The sequence below is a fragment of the Gymnoscopelus microlampas genome, assembly GCF_963454915.1.
Source record: "Gymnoscopelus microlampas genome assembly, chromosome: 20".
NCBI lineage: Eukaryota > Metazoa > Chordata > Actinopteri > Myctophiformes > Myctophidae > Gymnoscopelus > Gymnoscopelus microlampas.
The window spans coordinates 20,338,343-20,365,842 of NC_139957.1; the positions used below are offsets into that span (position 1 = coordinate 20,338,343).

The 27,500-nt window shown below is 43.1% G+C and overlaps 2 protein-coding genes across 3 annotated transcripts in view; both read left to right on the forward strand.

The window, feature by feature from the left end:
• The first annotated feature begins 6 nt into the window (after positions 1-6).
• LOC311036739 (stAR-related lipid transfer protein 9-like) lies at positions 7-12,609 on the forward strand. Its single transcript, XM_084045656.1, has 11 exons — positions 7-2,516; positions 2,817-3,023; positions 3,395-3,578; positions 4,820-4,966; positions 5,622-5,721; positions 6,746-6,918; positions 7,640-7,704; positions 7,934-8,136; positions 8,668-8,747; positions 9,339-9,497; positions 9,927-12,609. Exons 1-11 carry the CDS (start codon positions 34-36, stop codon positions 10,026-10,028), a joined length of 3,903 nt encoding a protein of 1,300 aa, XP_083901782.1. The 5' UTR covers positions 7-33; the 3' UTR covers positions 10,029-12,609.
• A 1,153-nt stretch (positions 12,610-13,762) lies between these two features.
• The window catches only part of sptb (spectrin, beta, erythrocytic), a 68,500-nt gene continuing 54,762 nt past the window's right edge, over positions 13,763-27,500 (forward strand). The window contains exons 1-2 of one of the 2 annotated variants that reach the window (XM_084043861.1): positions 13,763-14,040; positions 19,647-19,947. In XM_084043861.1, coding sequence (XP_083899987.1) covers positions 19,800-19,947 — 148 coding nt within the window. In that variant the 5' untranslated portion in view covers positions 13,763-14,040; positions 19,647-19,799. Of the gene's footprint in view, positions 14,041-19,646; positions 19,948-24,022; positions 24,150-27,500 lie in introns of those variants that run through there. The other variant, XM_084043862.1, reaches the window with a different exon arrangement.

Consider the following 27,500-nt stretch of genomic DNA (forward strand, 5'->3'; position numbering starts at 1 on the left):
CCACAACATTTGCTGAAGCCTCGGGACTCCCCAATGCATTTCGCCTCGAGCGATATTAACCCCTATGTTCACCAGTGGCAAGATGGTGAAACGAGTCAAAGGTGTTACAAGAACCCAGCATTTGGGAGTGCAGCCGACCTAACCTGCAAATCTCCACTGTTGAACTGTGTTGAAAAGCACATAACAAGATGCTGTAGTGTCGACATTTTAAACAGCCAAAACTCTCCTTTCAACTCCCACCTCAGCACTTATGCCAACAACAAGGGGCTCTCTAGTACACTTAGCAGCATTGAGGATTACAAAGAGCAAGTGACCCCCACATCTCACCTTACGCCGTGTCACCAGTCCTCTGGTACTGACGGTCACCTTGCTAACCTAACAATGAACAGCGATTCTTCAAGTATTGGTGCTCCTGGAGGCCTTGGTCACAGCTCTGGTCAGGTGGATGAGATCATGTTGGTTTACTCCTCTGAGCAGGAGTGTCAGGCAAATAAGACCCAGGCTCACAGCAGAACAACATGTGAACATGGCACTCAAACTGAACGTGGCCTTCAGTGCACTCTGAAAAGTACTGTGGTTGGCGGTGATCCAAAGAGAAAGGAACGTCACAGAAGGAGCAGCACTCATGTACCCACAACAAGGAAGACAATGGAGGACATTAAAGATTCTCCCACGTGGGCCAGTTTGGAGAACATGTCCGCTCACCTCTCCCAGCTCATACACAGCACTTCAGACCTGCTGGGAGACGTCCAGGGGATGAGGACAGGGGAGGGCCTCAAATCCAGCCCAAGAAGGAATGCGAACATCTCAAACGTCAGTGTCTCCTACAGCTACTCTAAAGACTGGACCAAGAGAGATTGTTCAAGCCAAACAGCTGTAGATATTGGCATCCAGACAGAAGGGTCCTCAACACCCGTTGAGAAGGAAATGACTGTCAAACATCAAACGGCATGCAGTGAAATGTCCAGATCACATGAGGTCAATGTAATTGTCAAGGTTATTGGTTCTGAAGTGCTCAGTATCTCCCAAGTGGGGCAGCTGTTCAAAATGGAGAAGGTTGAAGCTGAGACAAGTGAAAGAATGAACATGCCAGATCTGATGATGAACACCTCTCCTGTAACAGAAAGATCTGGCATACGAACAGAAAACATACATCATGAAATAATACACTCCCCGGAGACTGCAGTTGAAGTTCAGAAGCGTATAAGATCAGCTTGTTCCAGAAGCTCAAAGCACAGCACAGCTAAGACGCTGTCCCCCAGAAGTGTTGGAGTGTCTGAAAACACCGGCAGATTATCAAAAAGTAGCTGCCAGAAACATCACATCTCTTCTCTGAGAAGTGACCAATTGAATGGCTTCAAGCAACAGGCTAAATTCACAGACCGGGCGTCATCTCCCATTCTCACTGTTGGAGCACGGACAGGCACAAAGCCGAGAGAGACACAATCTGTCCCATGTCATCAAAAACATCAAACATCTACGATGCAAGATGAAAACCAATGCCTGTCTGCACATTGCCTTCACTCCAGTAAACAATCACCAACCACATCTGTTTCAGTCACTGATGAAACGTCCAGGACATTTTGCAATAACACCTCCATTAAATCAAATGAATCTTTATCACTTGAGATTATGAGTGAAATTAGTTTTTCAAGTCCCAAGGGATCAGACAAAAAACTGTTTTCATCATTGGATAGATCAATGGATAAGGAAAGGAAAAACATCACTCCAAGAGAGAGGGATATCAACCCAAACTGTACCAAATGGCAAAGCACGTCCAGCAGGAGTCCTCAATGGAGCAGTCCTACTAATGAATTAACTATGCATAATCAGACTTCTCCTAAATTCAGGAAGGCTGAAGTGTGCAAACACGAAGGAAGATCAAAACAGGAAAATTCTCAACACTGTAGAACACAAATGATGGAATACCAACTCAGAGTGACAGATGGTTCCATCGACTACTGTAATGACCCTTCCCCTCTGAGCGAGAGGACTGTCAAGGGTCAAGAGGATGACATAGCGTCTCTTGCTCCCAGTGAGTGCAACACAGATATCCTCGTCAATATTCAACCCATCGTGACCAGTCCCTCCCGACAACCTGATCCCCATTGGGTCCCCGAGGACCTTCCCATGCACAATAAATTCAACAACTGGTCAGGCATCAGTCGACAGCAGCTAGAACGACAGTCCAGTTGCCATGACAACAGCCATGACAAGAGGAGAAACTGTCAAGACTGGGTTGAGCTCGAAAGTTACGGTTCAAACGCAGAGTTCACGGCGCGGAGGGAGAGGAAGACAAGGGAGATAGAGAGGCTGAGAAAGGAGAGGGAGCAGGTGATGGCTACGGTTCATCTGAATATGAACCCTCCACCACTGACTATTGAACTGACTGAGGCCAAGATGCATTATGGCCTGGGAGAGACGGACACGTTGCTGAAGATGCTCTCTGTTGGGTCCAGGCAGAGGCCGCTGGAGCCAGACACCTCTGTTCCTACAAAACAGCTGCTCTATGACAGGTAGAGATTAAATTGACCTTTCACGTTTGACTATGTTATAGGGAACTGTTTACTAGAAAAATAACAGATTTACACGCAAATTAAGCAAGTACAAAAACCTAAAAGCCCAACTAATGCCAAAATGTGAATGGTCCTGAACACACCTGAAAACAAATGTCAATTACCAAGTACCTCTATGGACAATGTAAACATACCACTCTATCTGTGCTTATAAAGTATGTAGAAATGTGTGAATGCAATAAGTTAATGATTAACCATATTTATTTCTCTTTTTTCTGCTTTCTGCTCCTTTCCTCTCAGGCACAGGAGGAGTATTGAGGGCTTGAGGCAGGAAAGGGAGGAGCGTATCCAGAACTTTCGTTCTCGTGCTCGTAGCCTGAGCCCCAGCAAGCTCCCTCACTCTCCTCCTCAGGAGGTCACCGCTTCCTCCGCCAGGGTCTTGGCTATGCCCAGCCGTCGTAGGGACTACCTGCTGCAGCTCCGACAAGAGGTGGTTGACAGCACCAGGTAATATACTCTACTGGACACTGCGTCTTTCCTAAATCATTGTTATTATCCTTATTAAATTTGTGTTTCCAATGCTTTATTTTATTATGTAGCTGGGTATACACTGTATCCCTTGAGGATGAATTAAGTGTCTATATACTATAAATAAATGCCCCTTTAGGCATGAATTAGTTCTACAAGCTCACAATGTGTCACAACGCGTTGTGAGCTTGCAGATTTTTTGTTCTCGCTATTTTGGAAAGTGTTTCACACAGTCACATGTCACAATGTTCAGCAATAAAAATGAATGACCAGAGCAGCAAAGGTATGGATCTCCCCCAGCAAATTGACCCCTGATCAAATCCCACTGAAGTGTTTTTCTATATTTTCAGAACCCAAGACCCTCCCAGAGGAGAGGGCCTCTACCCATCTGAGATTGAGCAGCTCTTGCGTGACTATGGCCGTGCACGAGAGGAGGCCAGGACTGAGATTGCCAAGGCACGTGAACGGCTCAGAGAGAGGACAGAGCAGGAGAAGAGGAGGCTTCAGCAGCAGGCTCTGTCACAGGTTGTCAAGGTGACTGCATCCTGGATCACAGCATCACACTTCATTGTCCTGCTGATAATCTGATGAGTTATAACATGGTGTCATTTAGACAAGACATTGCCTGATGGGCCATATGCTCCTGTGAGTGTGGGGACTTGGGTTCGAATCTGACCCCCATTTTGTCTCACGTGTCTGTCCTCTCTGCAAAAAGTTTACAAAGGCACGCACATCCACAATGATAAAATAGTAGGTGCTGGACAGAAGAACACACTGGATCATGCTCCCATGGACATTAATATTATAATATATTATATTACCACCATTTATTTATTATATTACCACCAAGGGTCTAGCTCTTCCTCAGACAAGGAACTCAGACTGAGGAAGAGCCATATGCTCGAAATGTCACCTTGGTGGTAATATAATACATATACATGGGAGGATGATCCAGTGTACAGACTATTTTTCTATCTCCTCTCTGTCTGCCCTTGGTTTCCTGTCTCTGTACTGACCTGAGCATAAAATGTTCAGATTGGGGTACCAATTTTATACAACCAGGAGAGAGAACTCATACAGAATACAGGATAAATGGAAGTGATGGAATAAATAAAAGAAAGAGCAGAAAACATTGGAACTGCAAAACTATAAAATTGAAGCTGATAAATGAAACATTTATTTTCTGTTTACTGAAGAGCTGGAAGAGACGGGGAAATGTTAATGAACAAACCCCATAACGATGATTCAAATCGAAATTCAGAGCTTAAACTTTGTCACTTAAAATAAACATATTTGAAACAAAAACATACCACTCGGCCCGGACGGCTGGCTTAGCGGTCCGGGCACCTAGGCTGCTGATGCAGCCTGACAGCGTGTCGCGGGTTTGAATCCCGATCCCGACGACCTTTGCTGCGTGTCACCCCCCATCTCTCTCTCCACATTTCCTGTCAGACTACTGTATACTATATACTATATATATCTAATATAATAAAGGACAGAAAAAGCAAAAAAATAATAATCTAAAAACATATCACTCACACCCTTTAAGATATGTGTACCATACTGGAGATCCATTGCCCAGAACTAGATATACTGCAGCCTGTTGTAATTGCCAGTTTGGTGCCTTATGCTGCCTCAGGATAATTTATAGAGAAGGCTTTCAGTACCTGACAAGTCTAATGAGTTTCCTCCACGGCTCAATCTAATATTGTAGTGATTTGTTCTCCTATTACTGAAGAAATTATTGTGGTGTTTGCCTCCCCTGTGTGATGTAGGACGACCCGCGGTATGGAACCAGGGTGAGTAACAGCACCCTGTGCACTGGCTCCAGCCTCAGCCTCTCTTCTGGACCTACCTCAGGCTACAACAGTGGCAACACTACTCAGCTACAAGACAGCATGAGGCCCACAGTGAACGGACCGGTAGGAAGAAGTTATACATTAAAACTTGTGCTGAACGGTTCAATATGTAAATATTTTATTCATTTAGAATTTCCAATGCAGAAAAAAAGTATGCCTCATGGGTATTGTGCTGTGGATAATCGCATCCTTTAAGTTAAGTGAGGTTGTTTTTGTTTCGTTTTTATAGAATATATTGTCGCTCTCAGGCAGAAACCTTGTATCGCGGTTCTGTGTTATGTTCTTTTCATAAATGAATGCCCCATAGTGCAAAAGTACTGAAAATAGCTGATCTACAAGCTCACAACACGTCACAATGAGATGCATTGTGAGCTTGTAAATCAGCTATTTTAGCTATTTTCTAAACTTTTCGTCTATAGTGACATGCCCAAAATAGTGTCTGTGGGTTTTATTAATATTTACTAATCAAAAAGTATTAACAAGAGCTTGTGACTAAATGATAACTACATTGGATCCATTGGAACACAGGTTCTTTATTCCATTTCCTGAAAAGTAATGGTTTTGGACACACAAGGTTTCTATCCGTCAGCCACGATATGTTTATTCCATATACATAATTAATACCAAACTTTAAGGAGGACATCACCGTATCACCACGTCCTGGATGAGAGTGTGTCTTTGAATGCTAACCGCATGGGACGCTGTTATTTTCGTTCAGACCGCCGGCTTCCAGGATGAACGGCTGAAGGTCAGGACGCGTCCCCCAATATGTGGCCCTCAGAGTGTGAGGACCCAGAGAGCCTGGCTGTCTGCCCAAGGTAATGACTAGACAGGGATACACAAACCTCAGTCACAGGCTTTATGATGTCCTGCGCTGTAAAGCACTGCAATGTTTCTGCTTGTTTGTGGAAAGGGCTTCATATACAGTAGTATATGAATTTCCTTTGACGTGTCTAAACAGTATTTAGCCATTAACACATTGGGTGCCAAAAACGTATATATACTTCTTTTCAAAAACTGACGCCGAGTGCCAAAACCGTATATATACGTTTTTTGAAAAAAATATGAAAAAACAAACAAACAGGAGATATCATTTTTCGAAGATTTAGACTTTAATCCACTTCCTGGTTAACTTATGACTTCAAAAGCCTGTATCTCTGCTCCTGTGTTTTTTTTTACAATGTATTTTTGACTATTTTCAACTGGCTGCAACTATGGAACGGATTACTGAATGTTTTTAATTGTTTTCCCCCGATTGTACGAGACCTCTACGTGTGTAATGAGGGGATCACCGTGAGGACGGTGATCACTGAAAATATTTTGTGACTACTTGAAAAAGGTTCAAAAATGGTTAAAAATCCAGGCACTCAACGTACACTTTTTTAATAAAACTCTGGCACCCCAAGTGTTAAGACCGGAGGCCGATTCTACAAATGCCTTCAGTAGTTCTCACACTTTTTCAAAAATGTTCAAAACTGTGAGCTTGTACCAACGCTAAAATCGAAAATGACACGGATGCTTTCCCAGTTTTAATGGGTTAAGCCATAATGTACTTTATAGTGCAACAAATAGCAGGAATAGCCTGGGAAATATTTGTCTATAATGACAACCAAAATAGGGACATCGGGTTGAAAGTGGTTCAAACAAGTCAACGTTTTTTTGTCTGCACTGCTCTGTTTGCAAGAGTGCAGCCATGTTTTGAAGTAAATTCGGCACTCCTCGCTTAAATATTTAAAGCTCTTCTGAACAATTTTGTTCAGCCTCTCTCTGCAGTACATTCATGTTTTGTTCAGCCTCTCTCTGCAGTACATTCATGTTATCTGTGTGTCTGATCTACTGCAGATATCCGCCTGGAGCCTCCCGCCGCAGGAGGGTTTGAGCCCCAGATGACCTCATCACCATTGTCCCCCACCTGCCTACGCCAGCGCACCGCCTCTTTCGGCTCCTCCTCCTCATCCATATCGACAGCCTATCAGGACATCACCTCCACTCTTCTGGGACGAGCTCTGGCTGAGGTAAAAAACAAATGAGAACTGAAGAGAAGGTTCTACACTACAGTAGGGCTGCATTTGTTGATTATTTCTTAGTTATTATTCTATCAGTGACCTTTTCAATTCAAACAATCGAGAAGCGCTTCTTTTTATATCTATAAATATTTGTTTTATGTTTTCAACGAGCTGACCTGAAAAGAATTCCAATTGATTTTTTATATGACTAAATTGATTAGTCTGATAAACCACTTAAGCCCTTCCTGTCTTTCTGAATTTTTTTTTTCTTTTTTTTTAAGAAAGAAAGAATGGAACTGCTTGCTTATGTAAACTGTGTTGTTATCCAGGATTGTAGACAGATGCTAGGTTTGATGTTTGCCTGGTATCCTAGTTTCTTTGAAGCACTACATTGTATTCTTTTCACTGTATAGGGATTTATTTATCATCCATACAGGTACAAGCAGCCAAAGTTTAGTTACATGAGTCTGACCATTTATTGCGTCTGCTAAATGCCCAACCATTGTAATTATAGATTGATTCAAAGTATGAATCTCTCTTTATTTATCATAAGTCAACTTTTCTGACAATGCACACATAGTGAAGCCATAATATGAGTCATTATCATCCACAGCACATCAGCATGATTATTCTCCTCACTGTCATTTACTTCATAACATGAATAATAGATGAGGTGTAGAATGGGCCTATTAACATGGAGGGATTAAAGAAAGCTCTTCTGTCCACACAGGTGCGACTAGCTGCTGCTGGAGACATGGTCAACCTGATCATGGGCAGGGGCTCTGCTGGCTGGAGGTGAGTGCACTCTAGAACCATCTTGTTAGAAATCGTTTGCGGTATTTAAAGCTTGAGTTATTTAATACCATGGTTACCTCCCGAATACACAGTTTTCGGTTTTATTATGATGCAACGGAGAGAGGCAGGAAAGATAACGGGTTGTGTGCAAGGAAATGACATTCGGCACAGGTCTTGAGCATGAATTGAACCCGTTACATATAAGTCTCCTTATGTGTGTTTGCCACAGGTACCAGGGCGCAGAGCGAGGTATCCAGGCCTACTACAAGCCCTCTTCCAGCCCGTCTGTCCATGGCTTCCTGGGGGCCGGGGAGCTGAGCAGACCCCTGGCCAGCCTGTGGAATATGGTCCGACAGCCATCCAAGGCCAACCTGTACCACCAGTCCATCCGCTCTGCCTGGACCCGACCACTAGATGACAGCACTCAGCTGGGTGAGCTAACACACCTGTCTGGGTGGCCGGCTGGCTGGCAATCTGCCTGCCTTGGGGAATAGAGCCTGGTTTCTTATTTTAGCTCCATAGCATAATTAATACATTCACTTAAAAGAAGGCATTCTCTTACAGTACCACACCTATCTATAGACTCTCATTTATCATTGGTGAATAGCACCTCAACATAGTCGCAGTTTCAATGCCACATGCTATATATGCATATGGCCTAATCTAATTTTGCCAACCCCAATGCAGGCCTCATATCTGTCTTATTCTTATGCAGTGTGCATTGTTTCTCTATGTATAGTTCAATACATCATTCTTGATGTAACTGACCTTAAAGTGATGCCAAAGGCAATTTTCCAACTAACAACTTCCTCTATTTTGTTTTCAATATTATTCTGTTTAACGTTCTTTTATTCATGTGTGTTTTGCTTCTATTCTGTTTTATTGCCCCTTGTGTTTGTATGTCTGCCTGTCTAACTCTTCCACTCTCTCTGTCTGTCTGCCTCTCTGTGTGTCCTTGTTCAGTCTACATATTGACAGACCCGTCTGTCTGTCACCTCAGCCAGCCGCGGGATTTCTGCTGCATCAGCACCGAGTCCAAGCAGGTTAGTACCGCACACACAGTACAGTCCCACAACAATCATCCCCCAGCACCAAACACATAATTACAGGCAGCCCGTCAGTCATTGTGTCTGTGGTTCAGTGAGCTTCCGCTGAATGACATCAAGTGGCAAGGTCACACTGCAATAAAAGAGTTTCTTTATAGTCTGGCGTGAAACCAGGAAGCACGTTGTCAGCATGAATTTAGTAGTGCTTTTGAAATCGATACCGATTTTACAGCAAGTTTGACACCAAAGTCCTCTGTGTGGCAAAACAATATCTGTAGTTAACTTTTAACCACATGAACACTAGCGTCCTGATTTTGAGCATGTTATGATGATAGAATACATAAATGAACATTTAGCAAAAATAGCAGATCTTCAATGCTTCGCAACATGACTCATTTTTTGCAATTTAACATACAGCAAGGTATATAGAGTTTAGGTGGTTAAGTGCAGCTCCCCTTACGGTAATTGAATCATATTGAGAGAGAGGAAAGCTGGGACAGAGTGTACAATTGCCTCTTGACCAAGCAGAGGGCACACTCTCCACTGTTTAGTTGTATAAATGCATGTACCTCCTCCCTTCTCCCCCAGGCTGGCCTGTGTGTGCTGGCCATGCAGTCTGTGTTTGAGGAGTCTCTCCCTCGTCCCAGTGTGGACGCTGTCCGAGGGGAGATGATGCCCAGCGCCTGGGTCCTTCAACCTGTTAGGCGGAATGGACAGGAGGTGGTCCGCGTCATCTGCCTGTTGCAGGTGAAATTATGCTTAACAGATGGTTGGTTGTCTGAAAATGCATGCAGAAAGTATATGACTAATCCTCACAGTTGTAACTGTAATTACACTGCATAATGGTGTACTGGGAGTCCACCTGCTCCTCTCCTCTCCTCTCCTCTCCTCTGGAAAGAAGCTCTAGGGCTTTATTGTGACAGTTGTCCAACAATATGATGTGTCATGTTGAGGCTGCATATTTGTATTTATATATTGTATAGCATCGCTGTTGGGTGGAAACCTTATATGTCCAAAACCATATTTTTTAAGGGAAAGGATTACAACAGTTTTCCACTGGATGTAATTTAGTTATTGTTTAGTCACAAGCTCTTGTTAAGGATATGTAATATATTTTGATATTGCCAATCAAAAAATTAAATCACTCCTCTCCTCTTCTCTCCTCTCCCCGTGCAGATGGATGTAGGAACTCCATCTTTCCCTCAGAGACTGTTGCAGACCGTGGCTCGAAGACAGGCAGCTGTCATCGCTGATCTCGATGCCGCCCTTGCCCAGTGAAACCACCGGACTCATGAAGACACATGTAGCAGTGAGCACTTAGACAAGCTGTCCCTGCCCTGGGACGGACTAGTTGAATTTGCACCTGAATATGATTTTACTTGACTTTCTTTTATTCAAAAGCACTGATATTATGTTGATATAAGATACAATGTATCAAGCAGCTTTTTATACAATGTTATTTTTTATCATAACTGTAAATATAAAGCGCATAACGTGTTTGTGCATTGATGTACGTGAACCATTTCACAATTGTAAAGCTGTTTTACCAAAGATGTACAGTATGTGACTCATTTTAGGGCTTCTGGGGTATGGCCCACTCAGCACAACTAGTGCTACATTGCATTCACCTTTAGACTACTGTACACTGTAAAATCCTGAGTGTTCATTCAACTCTGAGAGTGTAGCATACAGGTCCATTTGGTTCCATTTGTACACTCTCAGAGTTACACATGGATAAATGAACACTGAGGATTTTTCTGTGTATAGTTAGGATGTCCAGTCTTATAAAGCTCTCCTGTTCACATACTGTAATCAATTCACTTATTCAGTGAAACAATTCGTAAAGTAGTATTTATTAACACAAATCTGACAGAAGTCAGCATGGACTTACTTAGGTTGTTCTGTCCATGGGGTTTACCACACAACACAGGAGGGGGAATTGGGACAATCTGACGAATACTGAATGTCAAGTTATTTTGTAGCGCACATGTCTATTGATAATGATCCTGATATAGTAAAACCCCACACAGTAATTTACTTTTAATTTTACCCTTACGGTTCCATGAGAATTTTACTGTGCATCTGTTAGCGTAAAGCTGTAATCCATAAGGCTCTTGTCCAATCCCGTGTCTGCTATGTGAGCACCAAAATGTCTACTCCTGAGCTAAGATGGAAAGTCTGTTTGGTCAGGGGAGATATTACATTTTGAGTTTCATGCAATACTTGTGGTAGTGATATGGTATTAACATACTGTACCATGCAGATTGGATAGTTTCATTCACACAAAAAAAAGTTATTGATTGCAGCTTTAAAACAAACTCGATGAAGGGTTCTTTACCACCACCAGTGTCAGTGTGACACCTGCCATTTGTATTCTTGTCCCTCGGCACTGCTTGTTTCTCAGCACTCAACGGCCCTCTGTGTGCAGAATATATTCTATGAAATGTGTTCTGTTGCAACAGAGGGAAACTAATATGTAGAAATTGAAGAGTTTCATTCCACAACCCTCTGTGTCCAATTTGAGAGTGTTGTGGGTTATTTACAGCATGGCTGTGTAGGAGGCGAGCCTGAAATGGGTCTGTCTGTGAGTCTGTCTGTGTGTCTGTCCAGTGTTAGTCTCGAGAACCAACTGGATTGATCATTTTTTGGAATTGTTAAAGGCGGTCAGATGGGGCTGAATCCTTGCTAAAATATGGAGTCATACTTCATAAATTACTAAGTCTGTAGACTGGCCACATGAAGTCTGAGATCTACATGGAAGCGATGCTGTTATTAGACCCTATATTTTATAATGTTCTCTGCAGGGGTGTAATTTGGGGTCCCAGGGGATGGCAATCGCCACCGCCTAGCATTTGTGTTTAACCTCAAATTCTGTTCTTTTATGCATATATTCTCCGAATGAACCTTTATGTCGATTCATCTAGATTAATCCCATTCCATGTCCGTCCATCCACATTTGACACACATGTTATAGACATGTGTTTTCTTGTGTGCAACCCTACATATTAGCCTACATTTCACCTTGGCGCCCCTATTTTGGGTATGTCATTATAGACAAAAATAAATGTCTAAAGGCTCACAACGTGTCGCATTGCGACGTGTTGTGAGCCTGTAGATTATCTTTGAAGATTAGCTACTGTATGTATCATTCATGTCATTGTGGAATGACACTCTTCATAATTACCTTAGAACTGCAAGGTAGCCCTCTGTATAAGCTGACTAATAAGGTCTCTCTGATTATGAAATCTGTAATATTTATTTGTTTGTTGTGGTTTTTGTTTTTTATTATGTCATAATTATGTCTGATTGTTTTTAAATTTGCAGTAGAGATCATTACTGCTTCCCCCACATGTTTGTTGCTTGCACAGTATGGCTACGGCAGAAGCATTTCTGGTGATACACATTGGAAAAACAAAATGGTTTGTACAATATTGATACTATGCAGAAGCTTATCAAAGACCTGACTGTCTCCAAGACTTCGCTGCGTTGCGTGGAGCCAGAGCTTAAGCCATATTATTTACTGCAGTATGAAGGTTCAGGGCTGCTGCAGTTGCAGTGCTCATAGTTTGAGTGATGGAGGCTCCCCGGGGAACCAAAGAAGATGCAAAAAAAAGATGAAGGTTCGATTCCCCCAGGACAGAGTATGAAGGAGCTGTATGCCTTTTTATGTTTATTTTTATTTTACTTTATTTTTTTTATTTTTTATTTCACCCTGTACAAAGTGTTGTTATTTAAGTTTTTTATCAAGTGGTAATATTTTCTAAAATGTATTTTATTATACAACTGTCTCTTACTAATAAGATGCAAGTTAGCCTATATGCTTGTTATTTTTTTAAATACACTTGACATATTTTGAAATTACTTTTATGTGCAGTGTTTTTTATTAACCTACTCTTCTTTTTTTTTTGCTCAAGAGTAGCCCATCAACCATATCCAATCAACAGAAGAGTGAGCTTTTGCAATTGATATTCAATCTTTTTAATAGCCTGCTTGCACAGTAAAATCCTGAGTGTTCATAAGGAAGAAAGAAAAAAAGCTATAGTTCCAAACCATTTTGTACACTCTCCGAGTTAAATTAACACCCTTTTACAGAGTCGCCTATGTTCATTTGTGGCTTATAATGATTAGTAGGCTATACTTGTGTATCTTACAGTGGGCCTACAGTAGACTTATATCCAGTGGTGTAAAGTAACTAAGTACATTTACTTAAGTACTGCACTTAAGTACAATTTTGAGGTATTTTTTACTATAGTGGAGTATTTCCAATTTTCAATACTTTTACTTCTACTGCACAACATCTCTAAAATATTGTACTTTTACTCCACTACAATTATTTGAAAACTTTAGTTACTAGTTACTTTGTAGATTTAGATTTGTATTACTAAACCTACATTAACCACTTAAGCTCTATATTCTACACATTTCGGCTATTTGAAAATAGCAGATCTACAAGCTTGTTGTGAAATTAGACATTCTGTACAATGAGTACTTTTACTTTTGTACTTTAAGTATGTTTCGATACCAATACTTGTTCTTTTACTCAAGTCAATTTTGATTACCAGACTTTCACTTGTAACAGTAACAGAGTATTTCTACATTACAGTACTGATACTTTACTGAAGTATGGAAATGTGAGTACTTTTTCCACCACTGCTTGCTACAGTGGTTCTCAAAGTGGATTCCAGTGACTCTGTGGGTTCCTTTAGGGGGGTCTAAATGGACCCTTACACGTCTGTAACTCTGACAGTGTAGAAATGGAACCAAATGGTTCCATTTGTACACTGTCAGAGTTAAGGGGAGACCTTGTCATTTTAAAGTTTGAGAACCACTGGCTTACTATATCAATGCAATACGTGGTGGCTGTGTTGTAGAGGTGACATTTCTGAGGGGCGGGGCTGAGGAGGGGGTGGGGGGTGGGGGGGTGTTTGGTAGATGAGAGCGACAGACGGGCCAGGGTGGGGTGTACAGTAAAGTGCGTGTGCCATTTTAGAGTCACCCTCTCTTGTCACAGGAATGTGCGTCCCCTGCGCGCACAGATCATGTACTCGGTGGTGCGCCCACTTTATTTTTAACACACAGGGTGGGTCATGGTGTGCGTGGCGCCTGCAATCCCTCTCCCAAGTCCCCTGTCCCAGGACCACCACCAGTCCCTCCTCCACGTGTGACTGGACCCCACGGCTCTGACCACCAGCACCACACTGTTAGCTTCGATGGGATTATAATTGGTTTATTGGCAGGGAAAAGTGTCAAGATAAACAGCCCTTCGGACCAGGACAACATCCAGAAGCAAGTAAGTGTAAATTGAAAGTAGCTCACTGCGGGCCTAATGCGCTTTATGACGAATGAAATGATTCATCTTTGGCCAAATAGTTGTGATCATCGGTCACAAGTCACAACAAGGATGAAAAACGTTCCCTTCGATGTTATTTCTTTGCAATCTAGTTCTCCTCCAAACCACCTGTTGTTGCTCATTGACACTGTTGCCATGAGAGAGAGGACATGTCGTTCTAACCTTCTTTTCCGATAACATTGAATGACTTAATGCCCAAAAGCTCAATCATGTTTCATAAATGTATGTAATAATATGTTTTCCAGTTGATAACTTGTAATTTATCAACATGTATGAACTTTGATGAACTTTTGTTCTGCGAGACACAATAGCCTATACGTCCTTAATGCGCGCCTGCGCATAGGAAAGTGCGCTTGTCGTTATCAATAGCTCTTCTGCTGTGTTGATTTGTGTATGTAGCCTACTGTAGCCCTAAAGTTACTTATCAACAGTGGTGGAAAGTACTAAGTACATTTACTCAATTACTAAAGTAAAGATTTTTGGTATAAACTGGAGTATTTCCAATGTTCAGTTATTTTACTTCTACTCCACTACATCTCAGAGGCAAATATTGTACTTTTACTCCACTACAATTATTTGACAACTTTAGTAACTAGTTACTTTGTAGATTTTGATTATTATTACAAAACATACATTAACCACTTCAGCCATTTATACATTTTGGCCAATTGAAAATAGCAGATCTACAAGCTCACAATGCCTTGCAATGTGAGGCACTATGAGCTTGTAGATCTGCTATTTTCTAAAGTTTTTTTTAAATACATTTTATACTATTTCGAAGACTTGTGAAATGGGGACATTCTGCATAATGAGTACTTTCTACTTTTGGTACTTTAAGTACATTTTTATACTAATACTTTTGTACTTGTACTCAAGTCAATTTTGAATTCCGGACTTTTACTTGTAATAGAGTATTTCTACATTTCAGTATTAAAACTTTTACTGAAGTAAAACATTGGAGTACTTTTTCCACCACTGTAGCCTACTGTAGCTAGCCCTAAAGTTACTTTTCAACCCTGTTAATTGTTATGTTTTCTCTTCATGACTGTCTTGCCAATTGCCATGCTAAACCCCAAGGCCTGTCCCATCCATGGGTGAATGAAAACAGCTGTATATCATGGTGCCCAGGCTGTTTGAAATGACAATGACATTGAATGCACCCGGTGCAAATAACATTCCCCTTAAAAGGAAAAGTGTGTGGTACGCCGCCTATCCAGTCAAACGGTCTGGATGTCTACAGATGGAGTGTAAACACTCCAGGAAAAGTTTACTATCGATTCCTCATCATGACCCCTAGCAAGCCTCAATCCCAGTCAAAACAAGTTTGAGCGTAACAATAGCAGATTTTCTCATGGCAACGTCCAAATATCAATTCATTGTTTATCATGCCCCGTGTCAAACAAATGTACATCATGATGTGCTTTTGTATGTTGATTACTGCAACGCATTCCTCGTCAGCGATGAATATTTATAGGATTGATTGTGTGCATTGTTCATTATTGGCATAATCGAAATAGGCTAAAGCAGGCCAGCCTGTGAGATATCCACTCCACTAGACCATGATGGACATTCAATCCTGCAGCCGGGCTTATTGATTTCTTTGTACTCCATGTTTACGTCTCAGATTTACACTGTCAGTCTGCGCTGGACATCACCCCCCTCTCCCTTCCGACTACACCCAATCTTTCTCTGGTCCAGTTGCTGGTACAATTTCACACACACACACACACACACACACACACACACACACACACACACACACACACACACACACACACACACACACACACACACACACACACACACACACACACACACACACACAGGGTCACACACTTCTTGACTACACCCATCTCTTGTTTCATCTTCTCTTTTGACTTGTTGCGCTACTCAAAATAATGCGCCCTCTCCCCTAGACAGTAGCCAGCTAATGCGTTGCATTCTTCTGGGTAGAAACATCAGCACAGATTTAGTTACAGCAGTGGGAATTCCTGCCAGTGGAGCCATAATTCTACTCAAGTGGTGATTTGAAGGGGAAGAAAGGGATTGGTATCTCAGTCGTAAGCATAAATTTGCAACCCCATTTTACGGGGGTACTTGGGCTGCAAATAGATTTTTCAGAATGCAAGAGGATGCAATTTTTCATCAACAGGCAATGGGTGTTTCATCTCCCCTCATAAACAAGGTATTCTGATGCTCTGCAAAGTCTTTTATCCACAAGCGACTAGAATGTACAATTCTTTCTTTACGTAGAAACGGAGCATATTTTAAATGTTAGTCTTTCATCCGCACCTCGCAATATTTCATAGGTCAGTTTCAGTATTCTTCAAAACAGCTTGTTTTGTTTTTCATCAATAACGGTGAACTTCTCCCCCATTCATCTGCACCCAGCCACCCACTATCTCATCCAAGAGCAATTGTTCAAACATATTGTGTCCCATTCACATCTGTTGACATCTTGGAACATGTTCCATTAGAGCTCCATCAATGACAGACATGCACATGACACCCAACAGGTGTTTTACACAGAAACAGATCACAGTGGTACGATATCCTAGAGGCACTGTTTGGCCAAGAACAAGTTTCTCAACACGGTTCTCTGCCAGCACTTCACTAAACGTGTGTCTGTCTTATTTTGGGGGTCTTTTGACAGCTCATTTGAGTTGAAAAAAGCAACCTAATGGCCTAACAGCTTGAGCTACAGTACAGTGTGTTGGTGCACCTGCAGCTATATATTGTTGTCTCGGCTCTATGGATTAGGTTTGAACACTTGCTTTAATCCCCCAGACATAATTAGAGTTGTACTGGTATTGTAGGTATCGCTTTCAGCACAGCTGACAGCTTGTGGATATTGGTTTTGTGGTTATGGGTCTATATGGTGTCTGCGTGGAGAAGCAGCGCGGCCGTTCAGTCTCCAGGTTGTGTGCGAGTTGATAAGGGGTTCCCCAGTGGAGGGTGGAGCATCCCGGGGGCTGATAACATCCCCCTGCAAGGGTCTGATACCGAGTCGGACGTGGAGGGGGGTAGACCTGCCTGGATCATGTCATCACTGTAGTGTCACCCAGGGCCTCTCTTCTCTGAACACTCAGACACACACACAGGACCTCCTCCATTTGTCTGGCTGTGAAAAGACTGTGAAAAGAGACTCATTGTAGGATAGGCCTTCTTGCCTGGTTTCCACCAGTACCACCTAGGCCTGTCACAATTATTACGTAATCGTCTAATTGCAATTATTTTTGCATAATCGTTTCCATGTTGATTTTTTTTTCACGCATTTCCGAATATTAAAAAAAGCTGAAATAGCAGATCTACAAGCTTACAACACGCCACGTAAGCTTGTAGATCAGCTATTTCTCCTTTTTTTTTTTTACATGTATAAAATGATTAAATATGTCAATAATTTCCAAGTTATTTGTCATATCTGCCCTGTGGAATAGGCAAGAAAATGTAGTAATTTAGTTACAGTGTATTAGCAACACAAAAACTGGAATATAAAGTCAAATAAATGTAGTGCTGCTATTTGTATTATTGCTTTGATCATTCTAAACTCTTAACAAGAGAGCTAATACAGAATTCTCTCAATCTTCTTTGATGATAATTAATGAATGCATGCACTTCTGATTGGCCCCACAGGAGGACACTCTACTGCAGTGGTTCCAAAACGGTGTGCCATGAGACAGGTCCAGGTGTGCCTTGGGACTTTGTTACGATCACACTCATTATTATTCCAATATCTGCAACTATACAAAAAGTAATTAACTTTTTTAATTTACTATATCAGTTCCCAATACGGAGGCACTTAAAACACTTTCAACCTGGCATCCATATTTTAGGCATGTCATTAGCCAAAAAGTAGTGAAGCATGAAATAGGGCTTTAAGTCGTTCAACTTTTTATTTGACGTTAGTAAATACAATTTACTAGTGATAACATGTGTTATAGATGCTATTTTGCGCAGGTATGAATACTAGATTTTGACCTGCCCTTTAGTGTGGCTTGGGCACACCACTGCTCTGCTTGTGTTCACTCAACTTTATGCACTTAGTGATGCTCCCACCAACAGCAACTCAGGAGCACAAACAGTTGTCTGCAGAGCAGTGGTTCTCAAACTTTTTCATGTCAAGGACCCCCAGAATGAAATGCATTTGGCTGCGGACCCCCATATTTTGTTCCAGGGACCCCCAGAAGCAAAGATTTGAGTTACAAATGTTGGCTTTAAAAATATATATATTCAAAGATTTGCACAAATGTTCAGGATCTTTAAAAAATAGCAGATGTACAAGCTCACATCGTGGCACCCAGTGCCGCACTATGAGCTTGTATATCTGCTATTTTTGAAAGCCAAAGCACAAAATATGGATAAAGGGTTTGAAATCATTGTGACGCTTTATTATCAAATTTTGCTGGGGACCCCCTGGTACCCCCCCCCCAAGGACCCCTGGGGGGTCCCCGGACCCCACTTTGAGAACCAATGGCTCCAGAGCTCAAGGGAAACACACAGTGTACAAACACGCTCATTATTCACAGCTCAAACTGTACATGAGCTGCATCTTTTGAGCACAGCCAGTTTGAGCGGCTTTCGTCATGTACTCCGCCAAGGAGGGATTGCCCTCCCCCATGTGGGGAGATGATAAGAGAAGCATGCTGTGGCCAGATAGAGCTATCTTAGTGGCTAACCTTCACCCGCCATTCCATGCAGAGAATACACAGACACGCTAACGCACGGTGACAGTTGGACAACGTGTTGTGCACAAAATGGAGCTCCTATGGGGTTGAGGCAGGGGGGGAATATGGGTTTGTGTGTGTGTGTGGTAAAATCGAAATCGAAAAAATCCTGACCATAAAATTGCTGTTTGATGTTAAGTGTGTATACTTCAGTCATGTAAAAGAAGATCCACTACATGGAAGAAGGGTATTTACTACCGTTTGAATCTCCTAACCTGCAAAAGCCACCAGGATTAGAATCGTAAAATTGTGATGTAAGTGTGATGTAAAAAATTTAAATTTAATCGAATGGTGGCCTTAAAATTGAAAGTCAAATTGAATTGTGGATTTGGAGAATTGTGACACCCCTAGTGTGTGTGTGTGCAGAATTATAGGAATTATTCAATCACAAGGTGATGAGAGCTGACATTGCGGTTGATCAGTGTATTTCTGACTCATCGTGAACTCAGAGACATTTCTGTGACCTGTATGTTTAGTTTGAATAGGTTTGGGCGGGCAACACCAAGGCCTACTGGGGGGCTCTCTTTCTTATCTCAGCAGTCCCTCCCACACCCACATAAGTCTATTCTTGACATTGTCAAATGCGTATTGCAGTTGTTCCTTTTTATGTCATTATTCAATTTGTATTGTTCCTTCCGTTATTGTTATAAATACCCTCCATATCCTGAACCACTCCAATGACTCTGACGCAGGTGTTTGTGCGATGCTACATTCAGCGCCCGGAGCATGATGAACTGAGCGCCATTGTTGACAAGAGAGGAACATTAATCACATGAAGATCGTTAGTCTTAATGACACATCTATCTCTCCTCTGTGTTCCAGACTCTCCCCTCCTGAAACATTTCGGCTCCATCCTACAATCTTCCCCCTTCCTCACGTCGCCTCCTCCTCCTCCTCTTCCTCCCAGCCTGAGCACCTGAGGAACGCGCTCCGCGCTCCCCAGCCCCGAACCGAGCTGCCACGCTGGCCACCGCCATGGCGTCCACCACGGACTTTGACAACGTGGAGATCACGCAGCAGTACAGCCGCGTCAACACCCGCTTTGACCTCCCGGACGAGGGGCTGGACAACGACAACAGCTCCGCCAGGCTGTTTGAGCGCTCGCGCATCAAGGCCCTCGCAGGTGAGTCAGGGGGGAAAGCAGGGTGTGAGACAGGTGTGTTTTGACCACTTTCAGGGACGTGCACAGATAGACTCTAGGTGGTACTAGAGCACCTGCCCTTTGCCCTCTTTACCAGAAGTGCCCTTTTGAAAAAAAGGAAAAAAACGTTTTTTTTTCCAGTTTATGCAGGGGTCTTCAACAGGGGGTCCTCAGAGTTACTACAGGGGGTCCGCCAAATCTTTATGTGATATGATTTTTCTTTTTACCATAACCACTCGAAACCTAGCATCCCTTTTCTGAGGTGAACTTTAGCCAAAAATAGTAGATCGGCTATTTTTGGCAAAGAGGTATAGGTGTAGAGGGAAAAAAAGAGCAGACTAAGTAAACAAAAAAAAGTATAATTTACTTGAGCACCTGCCCCTCAAAATGTCTGTGCACGCCACTGGTCAGGGGGAAAGCAGGGTGTGAGACAGGTGTGTTTCGACCACTTTCAACCTGCCGTTGTCATGTCGTTATAGGCAAAGACTTTCAAAACAATTAGAACATAGCCAATGTTGTATCACCATGCGTTGTGAGCTTGCAGTTGGCTATTTTCGTTTCTTTTTTTGCAATTCTTTATTTAGGAAAGGTTTGTACATCCTACCACATAGTTTCATCATCTTAATACTGAACATTATACAATCACCGTGGTAAAGGATGAACATCTTAAAAATGTTGACCCTTCCCAAAATACCATCCTTTAGTTTTTTCTCTTATTTTTTTTAACAAGACACACAGCACAGAAAAATAAATAAATAAAATAACAACAAATAAATATATGCATTCTGAGACCAGGGAAGCACAAAAAACAACCACGCACCTTACTGAGGCAGGAGATATTCCACATTTTTTTAATAGTAAAGAGACCCAATGGCTTTCCACTAACACTATCACTATCATATTATGAAGGAAAGACAATCACATGGTACAAAAGACAAAGACGTAAAGGTGAGACAACCAAAGTCCAAAATACCTTAATACATAGATCGTCTATTTTCACTGTTCGTTCTACAACGTACTGTATCTAGGGCTTACTGTAAGTGATTAATGTCTGAGTTCTGTCTGTGTGTGTGTGTGTGTGTGTGTGTGTGTGTGTGTGTGTGTGTGTGTGTGTGTGTGTGCGTGTGCGTGTGCGTGCGTGCGTGCGTGCGCGCGTGCGTGCGTGTCATGACACGACACGACACATCACAGATGTAAAAAGGAGCACTTCTGCCTCTATCTCCATATATTGGTATGCTCATGGATGTTGTGGTTATGTCTACCCGCTCCCTGTCTCAGAGGTAGGCTGTGGCTGCTCTCCAAAATGTTCCTGCCAATGACATCACTGGCAAGCTCTGTCTCTCTTCCTGGAATCTTAGCATGCTAAAATAGTAGCCACTGTTGTTGAATTAGATGATGATTAGATGATGTCTTCAGCAGGTAATTTTGAGCTTCCAACTTAAAAAAAGGTGAAGGCTTCCTTTAAAGGTAGGGTAAGTGATATTTTTGAGTTAAAACAAAAGTATTTTGTAAAAAGGTTAAAGCACTATATTCTGATAGTAATCATTGCTATAGAGTGTTTGTTCAGTAACAGGAGTCTCCCCGTCTCTCCAGCTCTTTAATAAACAGAAAATACATTTTCCGGTAGGTGTCAAAATCTCAGCCAATCAGGAGAAAGTACCCATTTTTAAGCTTAATTTTTATAGTGTTCCAGTTCCAATTTTTCCTGCTCATTTCTTAGTGTCATCACTTCCAATTTCACTTGTTTAATCTATATCCTGATTGAGTTCTCTGTCCTGATTGGATAAAATTGGAAATGAAACTGAAACTGAAACGAAAATGCATTTTCTGTTTTATAAAGAGCTGGAGAGACAAGGAGACTCCTTTTACTGAACAAACACTCTATAGCAATGAGTACTATCAGAATATAGAGCTATTTAACACTTATTTTAACCAAAGAAAATCACTTACCCTACCTTTAATTGTGGCATGTACAGTATTGTATTGGGTCACTGGTTATTAAAACACACAGTAGTATAGATGATAAAGTGTATGGGGATTTGGTTTTGTATTAGTTAGGTGTGGTCTCCAATTGGTGCTGACTTTCACTCGGTTTCAGGTCAATTGTGAAAAGTCATCCCAAAATGTGCCTTCATTGTCACGTGTGGGTCAAAACCCACTTTCCAGATTCAAGATCTTGTGTTGTGTGTGTTTTTGTGTTTGTGTGTCCCGTGTGCATCTCGTGGTCCCCCCCCCACACACACACACCCCCAGCAGCTGAGCCCTGCCACCCCTTCCGTGCCCTCGCTACTTTACTGGGATCGCTTGCACATTCTCAGAATGCCGTGTGTCTGACCGATCTGGACAGCTGCCCTGCCTGCCTCTCATAGGACACATTTCAGGGATTTCTCCCTAAGCTTGTAAGCTGTGACCCACCTGTGAGGCTTGCATCCCTTTCGTTCAGCGTAGCGGTTTTTAAATAGCAGCGGTTCTGGAACGGAGGGAAATATCACAGAAGTTTAAGCGAAGGTGAGGGCCATACCATGTAGTACATACCGCTCTTAAAGCCACCAACACCAAAAGGGGTCAGATATGTCATGGTCCTACTTTGACTATGTTGAGACTATGTTGGGGGGAGGGGGGGGGGGGGCGGCAGATTTGATGGGTCAGAGCAGTCTCCAGATTCAGTAACACTCCCTGGATGCCGTCTCCCTCTCTGTCTCTTTAAGTGAGGAGAGTGCTTGCTGTGTGGGTGCTGTTGGTGCTGTTGTGTTTGAGTGCTTCTGCACTGATGTTTCAGTAATGCAATCAGAGTTTCCTGTCAGCAGAGGAAAAGAGAGAGGGAGCAAAGAGAAACACATTTAGGGAGAGAGACAGAAGGAAAAGGGGGAAGGAGAGAGAGAGAGAGTGAAGAAGAAGAAGAAGAGAGAGAGCGCTCTGACACCTAGTCGTGATTTATCGCTTGTGAACTCGCAGGCATGCGTCTCACCATGCCTTTGAGGCACAACCATATTAGATGTAAATGGCATTTGCACTGTACACTGCTCCTTGCATGAGCACACAAACACACATTCCTCTGAGGTATTTACGTACCCCCCTTCCCCTGGCAAAGACGTGTGCCTGTTCGATCCCTGGCACATTACATCGCCACAGTACTTACTTGAATGTGGACTTTGTCAAGTCACATCTGACTCGCATCGCCACTTCCCAGTGCGGTGACGTCATGTGGGAGTGTTGTTTAGAAGGGGGAGGGAGTCTCCCAGCCCTCGTTGGGAGCACGTGGACCTGTGCAGCCGGGATCATATTGTATGCATGGCTGGGGCGCTGCTGGAGAAACCACTCTGAGCTGAACCGAAGGCTGCCTGAGCCTCGGAGAGCAGCGGCAGCATCATCGCAGCAGCGGAGGTAGAGAGAATGGAGAGAGAGAGAGAGTGAGGGACGTGGGAAGGTGGGAGGGAAGGACGAGGAGGGAGCGAGCGCGAGACGGCAAGCGGGAAAGGAGGACACAGTGAGAGAAGAGGAGGGAGACGAGGAGGGACGTTGAGAGAGCCCAGCTCCTTTCCCAGACACCCCAGGCCGTGTGTTGTTGTTGACTGGGGTCAGGATGAGCAGCCCCTGCCTGCTGCGCGCCACCCCCATCAGCCAGCCACGGCTGAGAGAGGTCAAGCTCAGCCTGAAAGCCAGCAGCAGGGAGACCGCATCCGCCGTCCGTAGCGGGGCGGCGACCAAGGAGGCATCCACCGGCCGCCACGCGCCCGCCGAGAAGGAGGCGGCTCCGGTACGGGTGGGTCTAAGCACCAGCCGGAGCAGGAGCACCCCGCCGGCTCACCGTGGACCCCAGGACCCCAAGAGGACGGCCTTGCACAGGGGGGACGGGGGTCTGCGTAAGCAGCGCTGCCCTGAGCCCGAGCATCACCCGGAGAAGAATGGGACACTCGTGCACCTCCCAGAGTCTGGGGGCCCCGCGGGGCTCGCCCCCACGTTGTGCTCTTCGTCCACCACATCCTCCTCCAGGCGGCAGCGACCCTCTCCCTCCGCCTCGCACCAACATCCTCACCCTCGTCCTCATCCTCCCCCTGCCACCCCATCTTCCAACTCCTCCTCTTCCTCAGCCAAGAGCATGAAACGGGCGCGCTGGCTAAGCTACAGCGCCTCCAACATCTGCTTCAACTCCATCCTGGAGGGACGCTTCAGACAGTTGCAAGGTACAAAGTTGAGGGTGGAAGTTCTAGAAGTTGTGTGTCACCGTCTGTGCATCTGTGTGTGTGTGTGTGTGTGTGTGTGTGTGTGTGTGTGTGTGTGTGTGTGTGTGTGTGTGTGTGTGTGTGTGTGTGTGTGTGTGTGTGTGTGTGTGTGTGTGTGTGTGTGTGTGTGTGTGTGTGTGTGTGTGTGTGTGTGTGTGTGTCAACATCTACAGATGAAAGTGCTAATACTTTTGCTCATAATGCCCCCCTCCCCTGGCCTTGGAGGAGAAGAGGAAGCGGGGGGCTGTGGGCTGTGATGCAACGTTTGTGGGAGGTTAGTGTAGTGAGAACCAGTGAAGACAGCAGAAAGTAAAACCAGGGGCCCTCTTTGTGTGTGTGTGTGTGTGTGTGTGTGTGTGTGTGTGTGTGTGTGTGTGTGTGTGTGTGTGTGTGTGTGTGTGTGTGTGTGTGTGTGTGTGTGTGTGTGTGTGTGCGTGCGTGCGTGCGTGCGTGCGTGCGTGCGTGCGCGTGCGTGCGTGCGTGTGTGTGTATACATGCAGTGTATATATATAATTTGGTGTTTATTTATTAATATTTCCGGATCCCACCGCCATGCCCCAATTGTTTGCTGACTTGCCTTTGAATATTTCATAGAGCAAACTCCTAAAAAGGTTGCACTGTTTCCCCTTCACTGCCATTCATTGTCAGCATGCCATGTGTTACATGCTTTACAAGCTAGAAAATACCTCATTTCATTACTTATTCTCCATTCTCTACGTCTTACTTTATTAAAAATGTATGAACCAAAAATGTAATCTCTAGCTCTAGAATCTGTGTAGAATTAGTGTGTTCTAACCTTTCTTAACTGTTTTTGATGCTTCAATTTTCTGCGTTTGACTCTGTGGACTCAGTAAAACAACAAAAACAAGACATACGAAAATCCATCTCTAGCAACTTCTCACTCTGCGTGTTATTAGGACTTTTGGGGAGTGGTTGTCCATCATTGTGGTTTTTCTGTTGGCTTTCACTACTGCTGTCCAACTCCCCCGATGACAGGATTGCATTAGTGAGTACAGGAAGATGGAGGACAGAGAGAGCAAGAGAAACCTTTTTTCCCGTGCCTCTGGTAGATTTCAAGTATTGACTGATTCTGAAGAGTGCAGTGGAAACCGATATGTGGGAGAACTCTGAAGGTTTCCCAAGTCTTTCCAAATGATCAAGGACACTGCTAAAGTCACAGACAATTACTACTCGAGGATCTGTTCTACCTGGCAGATGCCGAGGTGAAGTCCAGAGCAGCACCTGTAGTTACTATACACAATCAGTGGTGGAAAACGTACTCACATGTGTTACTTAAGTAAAAGTATCGATACTGCAATGGACGTTGTGAGCTTGTAGATCAGCTATTTTCAAATAGCCAAAGTTTAAGGGCTGAAGTTGTGTGTATGTTTTGTAAGCTAAATCTACAAAGTAACTAGTAACTAAAGTGGTCAAATAATAGTAATGGAGTAAAATATTTGCCTCTGAGATGTAGTGGAGTAGAAGTAAAAGTACTGAAAATTGTACATACTCCAGTAAAGTAAAAGTACCTCAAAATTGGACTCAAGTACAGTACTTGAGTAAATGTACTTGCACCACTGCCTGTAGTTATACACAATGCTAAAAGAAAGGAAGAAAGAAAGAGCCAGTGAGAGGAGGGGGGATTACGATTTACAATGAGTGGCTGTCATTCTCTTACTGCACTTAAGTCTTTGGCTCATTTCCTGATGTCTACGTGTGGTTCCATCCTGGTCTGTTCTGTATTATTGTCAGTGTTGACTTGGTTTCTGTTTACTCCACACACACTATATCTGCTACTATACATCTCCATTCCACTGAGAGCTTCATCTTGCTCTAGAGTAGGGGTCTTCAATGTTTTTCAGGCCAAGTAACCCTTAGCTGGGAGACATGCAAAGCAGGTACCCCCGCTACATATAACTTTTTCATTGATTTCATAGATAGCTTCATAGACTTGTTTGACAGCACCGTCACCAGTGTTTTTTAAATTAATATATTTTGTTTGTTTGTTTACACATTATCTTTTCTGTTAATATGTTGGATTCATGTTCATGTGTATTTTCAGACATTTAACCACTTAAACCCTCAATACTGACCTTTGGCTCTGTGCTTGGTCTGCTCTTTTTCCCCTACACCAAACCTTCACTGAAAAAGGCAATCTCGCAACGCGTGGTGAATGTTCCCCCCAGAATAGGGATGCTAGAGTTCAATTGGTGAACATTAAAAAAAAACTTCTATCACACAAAGCTGTGGCGACCCCCCTGGAGTAATTCTGAGGCTTCCCTAGGGGTCCTGGACCCCCTGTTGAAGATCCATGCTCGTCTAGAGTCTGAAGTGTTTGGGTCCTGCATTCGATTTTTTTTGTTTGTAGAGTTAGACATATGTCCATAAAGGTAAAAAGTCATCACTAAAGACTTTACTGTGTACAAGGAAAGCAATCACAACTTTCCATAACCCATCATTGTAGCACAGCGTTTACAAACAGGGGTAAATGTTTGCTATCCCTTAAATCATTTTAGTGTTCACATTTAAGCTGTCACATTAACTGAGTTGCAAAAACAAATTCAAACACAGTAAATCACTACGTAAACAAAATCAGTGGAGCAACAGATCTCTACAATTATGGATAGGTAGGGCTGTCACGATTATGCCATTTTACTTGTAAACAAAAGTTGCACAGGGCAGACAAATAACATTTTTTTTATAACTTTATACTTAAAAAAATAAACATTAATAGTGTAAATAGCCGATGCACAAGCTCAAAAGTGTCGCACCGTGACGGGTTTTGAGCTTGTAGATCTGCTATTTACACTATTTTTTTAAATGTTTGAAAATATATGAATTTTTTTAACATGAAAATGATTATGACGATTATGTAATAACTAGAGGTTCGGGCCGTTATGTGGCCCTCACACCTACGTCACACCGCCGATCCGACCGGTTTGTCTGAGTCAAAGTGTCGGGGGCTTTGTCAGAGTACCCGTTGTACCTGTCTGTCTGTGTCCATATATGCAGATCCCTGCACCTGTCTGTCTACCTGTGTCCCTTTTATGAGATCTCTGTATCTGTCAGTTCTTGTCCCTTTAATGCCCATATATGTAGATCCCTGATGCCATCAGTAGGCGTATATGGCATGCCCATATATTGGCATGGCCATATATGGGCATATCGATTGGATTGGCGGTTCTGGACAACTCGATATCCCTGTATATACGTATGGACATATCGGTTGAATCGTTGGTTCTGGACAACTGAATATCCGAACTACTCAACGGCGGGCACCACACTCTCTTGAGTCCTTGCCGATGTGCACGC

What these genes read in the sequence shown, in the direction of transcription:
- LOC311036739 (XM_084045656.1), top strand. Translation starts at nt 34, where the DNA reads ATGCATTTCGCCTCGAGCGATATTAACCCCTATGTTCACCAGTGGCAA. An exon ending in AAACAGCTGCTCTATGACAG is followed by an intron (nt 2,517 to 2,816) that starts GTAGAGATTAAA and finishes CTTTCCTCTCAG; the next exon opens with GCACAGGAGGAGTATTGAGG. An exon ending in GGCCCACAGTGAACGGACCG is followed by an intron (nt 4,967 to 5,621) that starts GTAGGAAGAAGT and finishes ATTTTCGTTCAG; the next exon opens with ACCGCCGGCTTCCAGGATGA.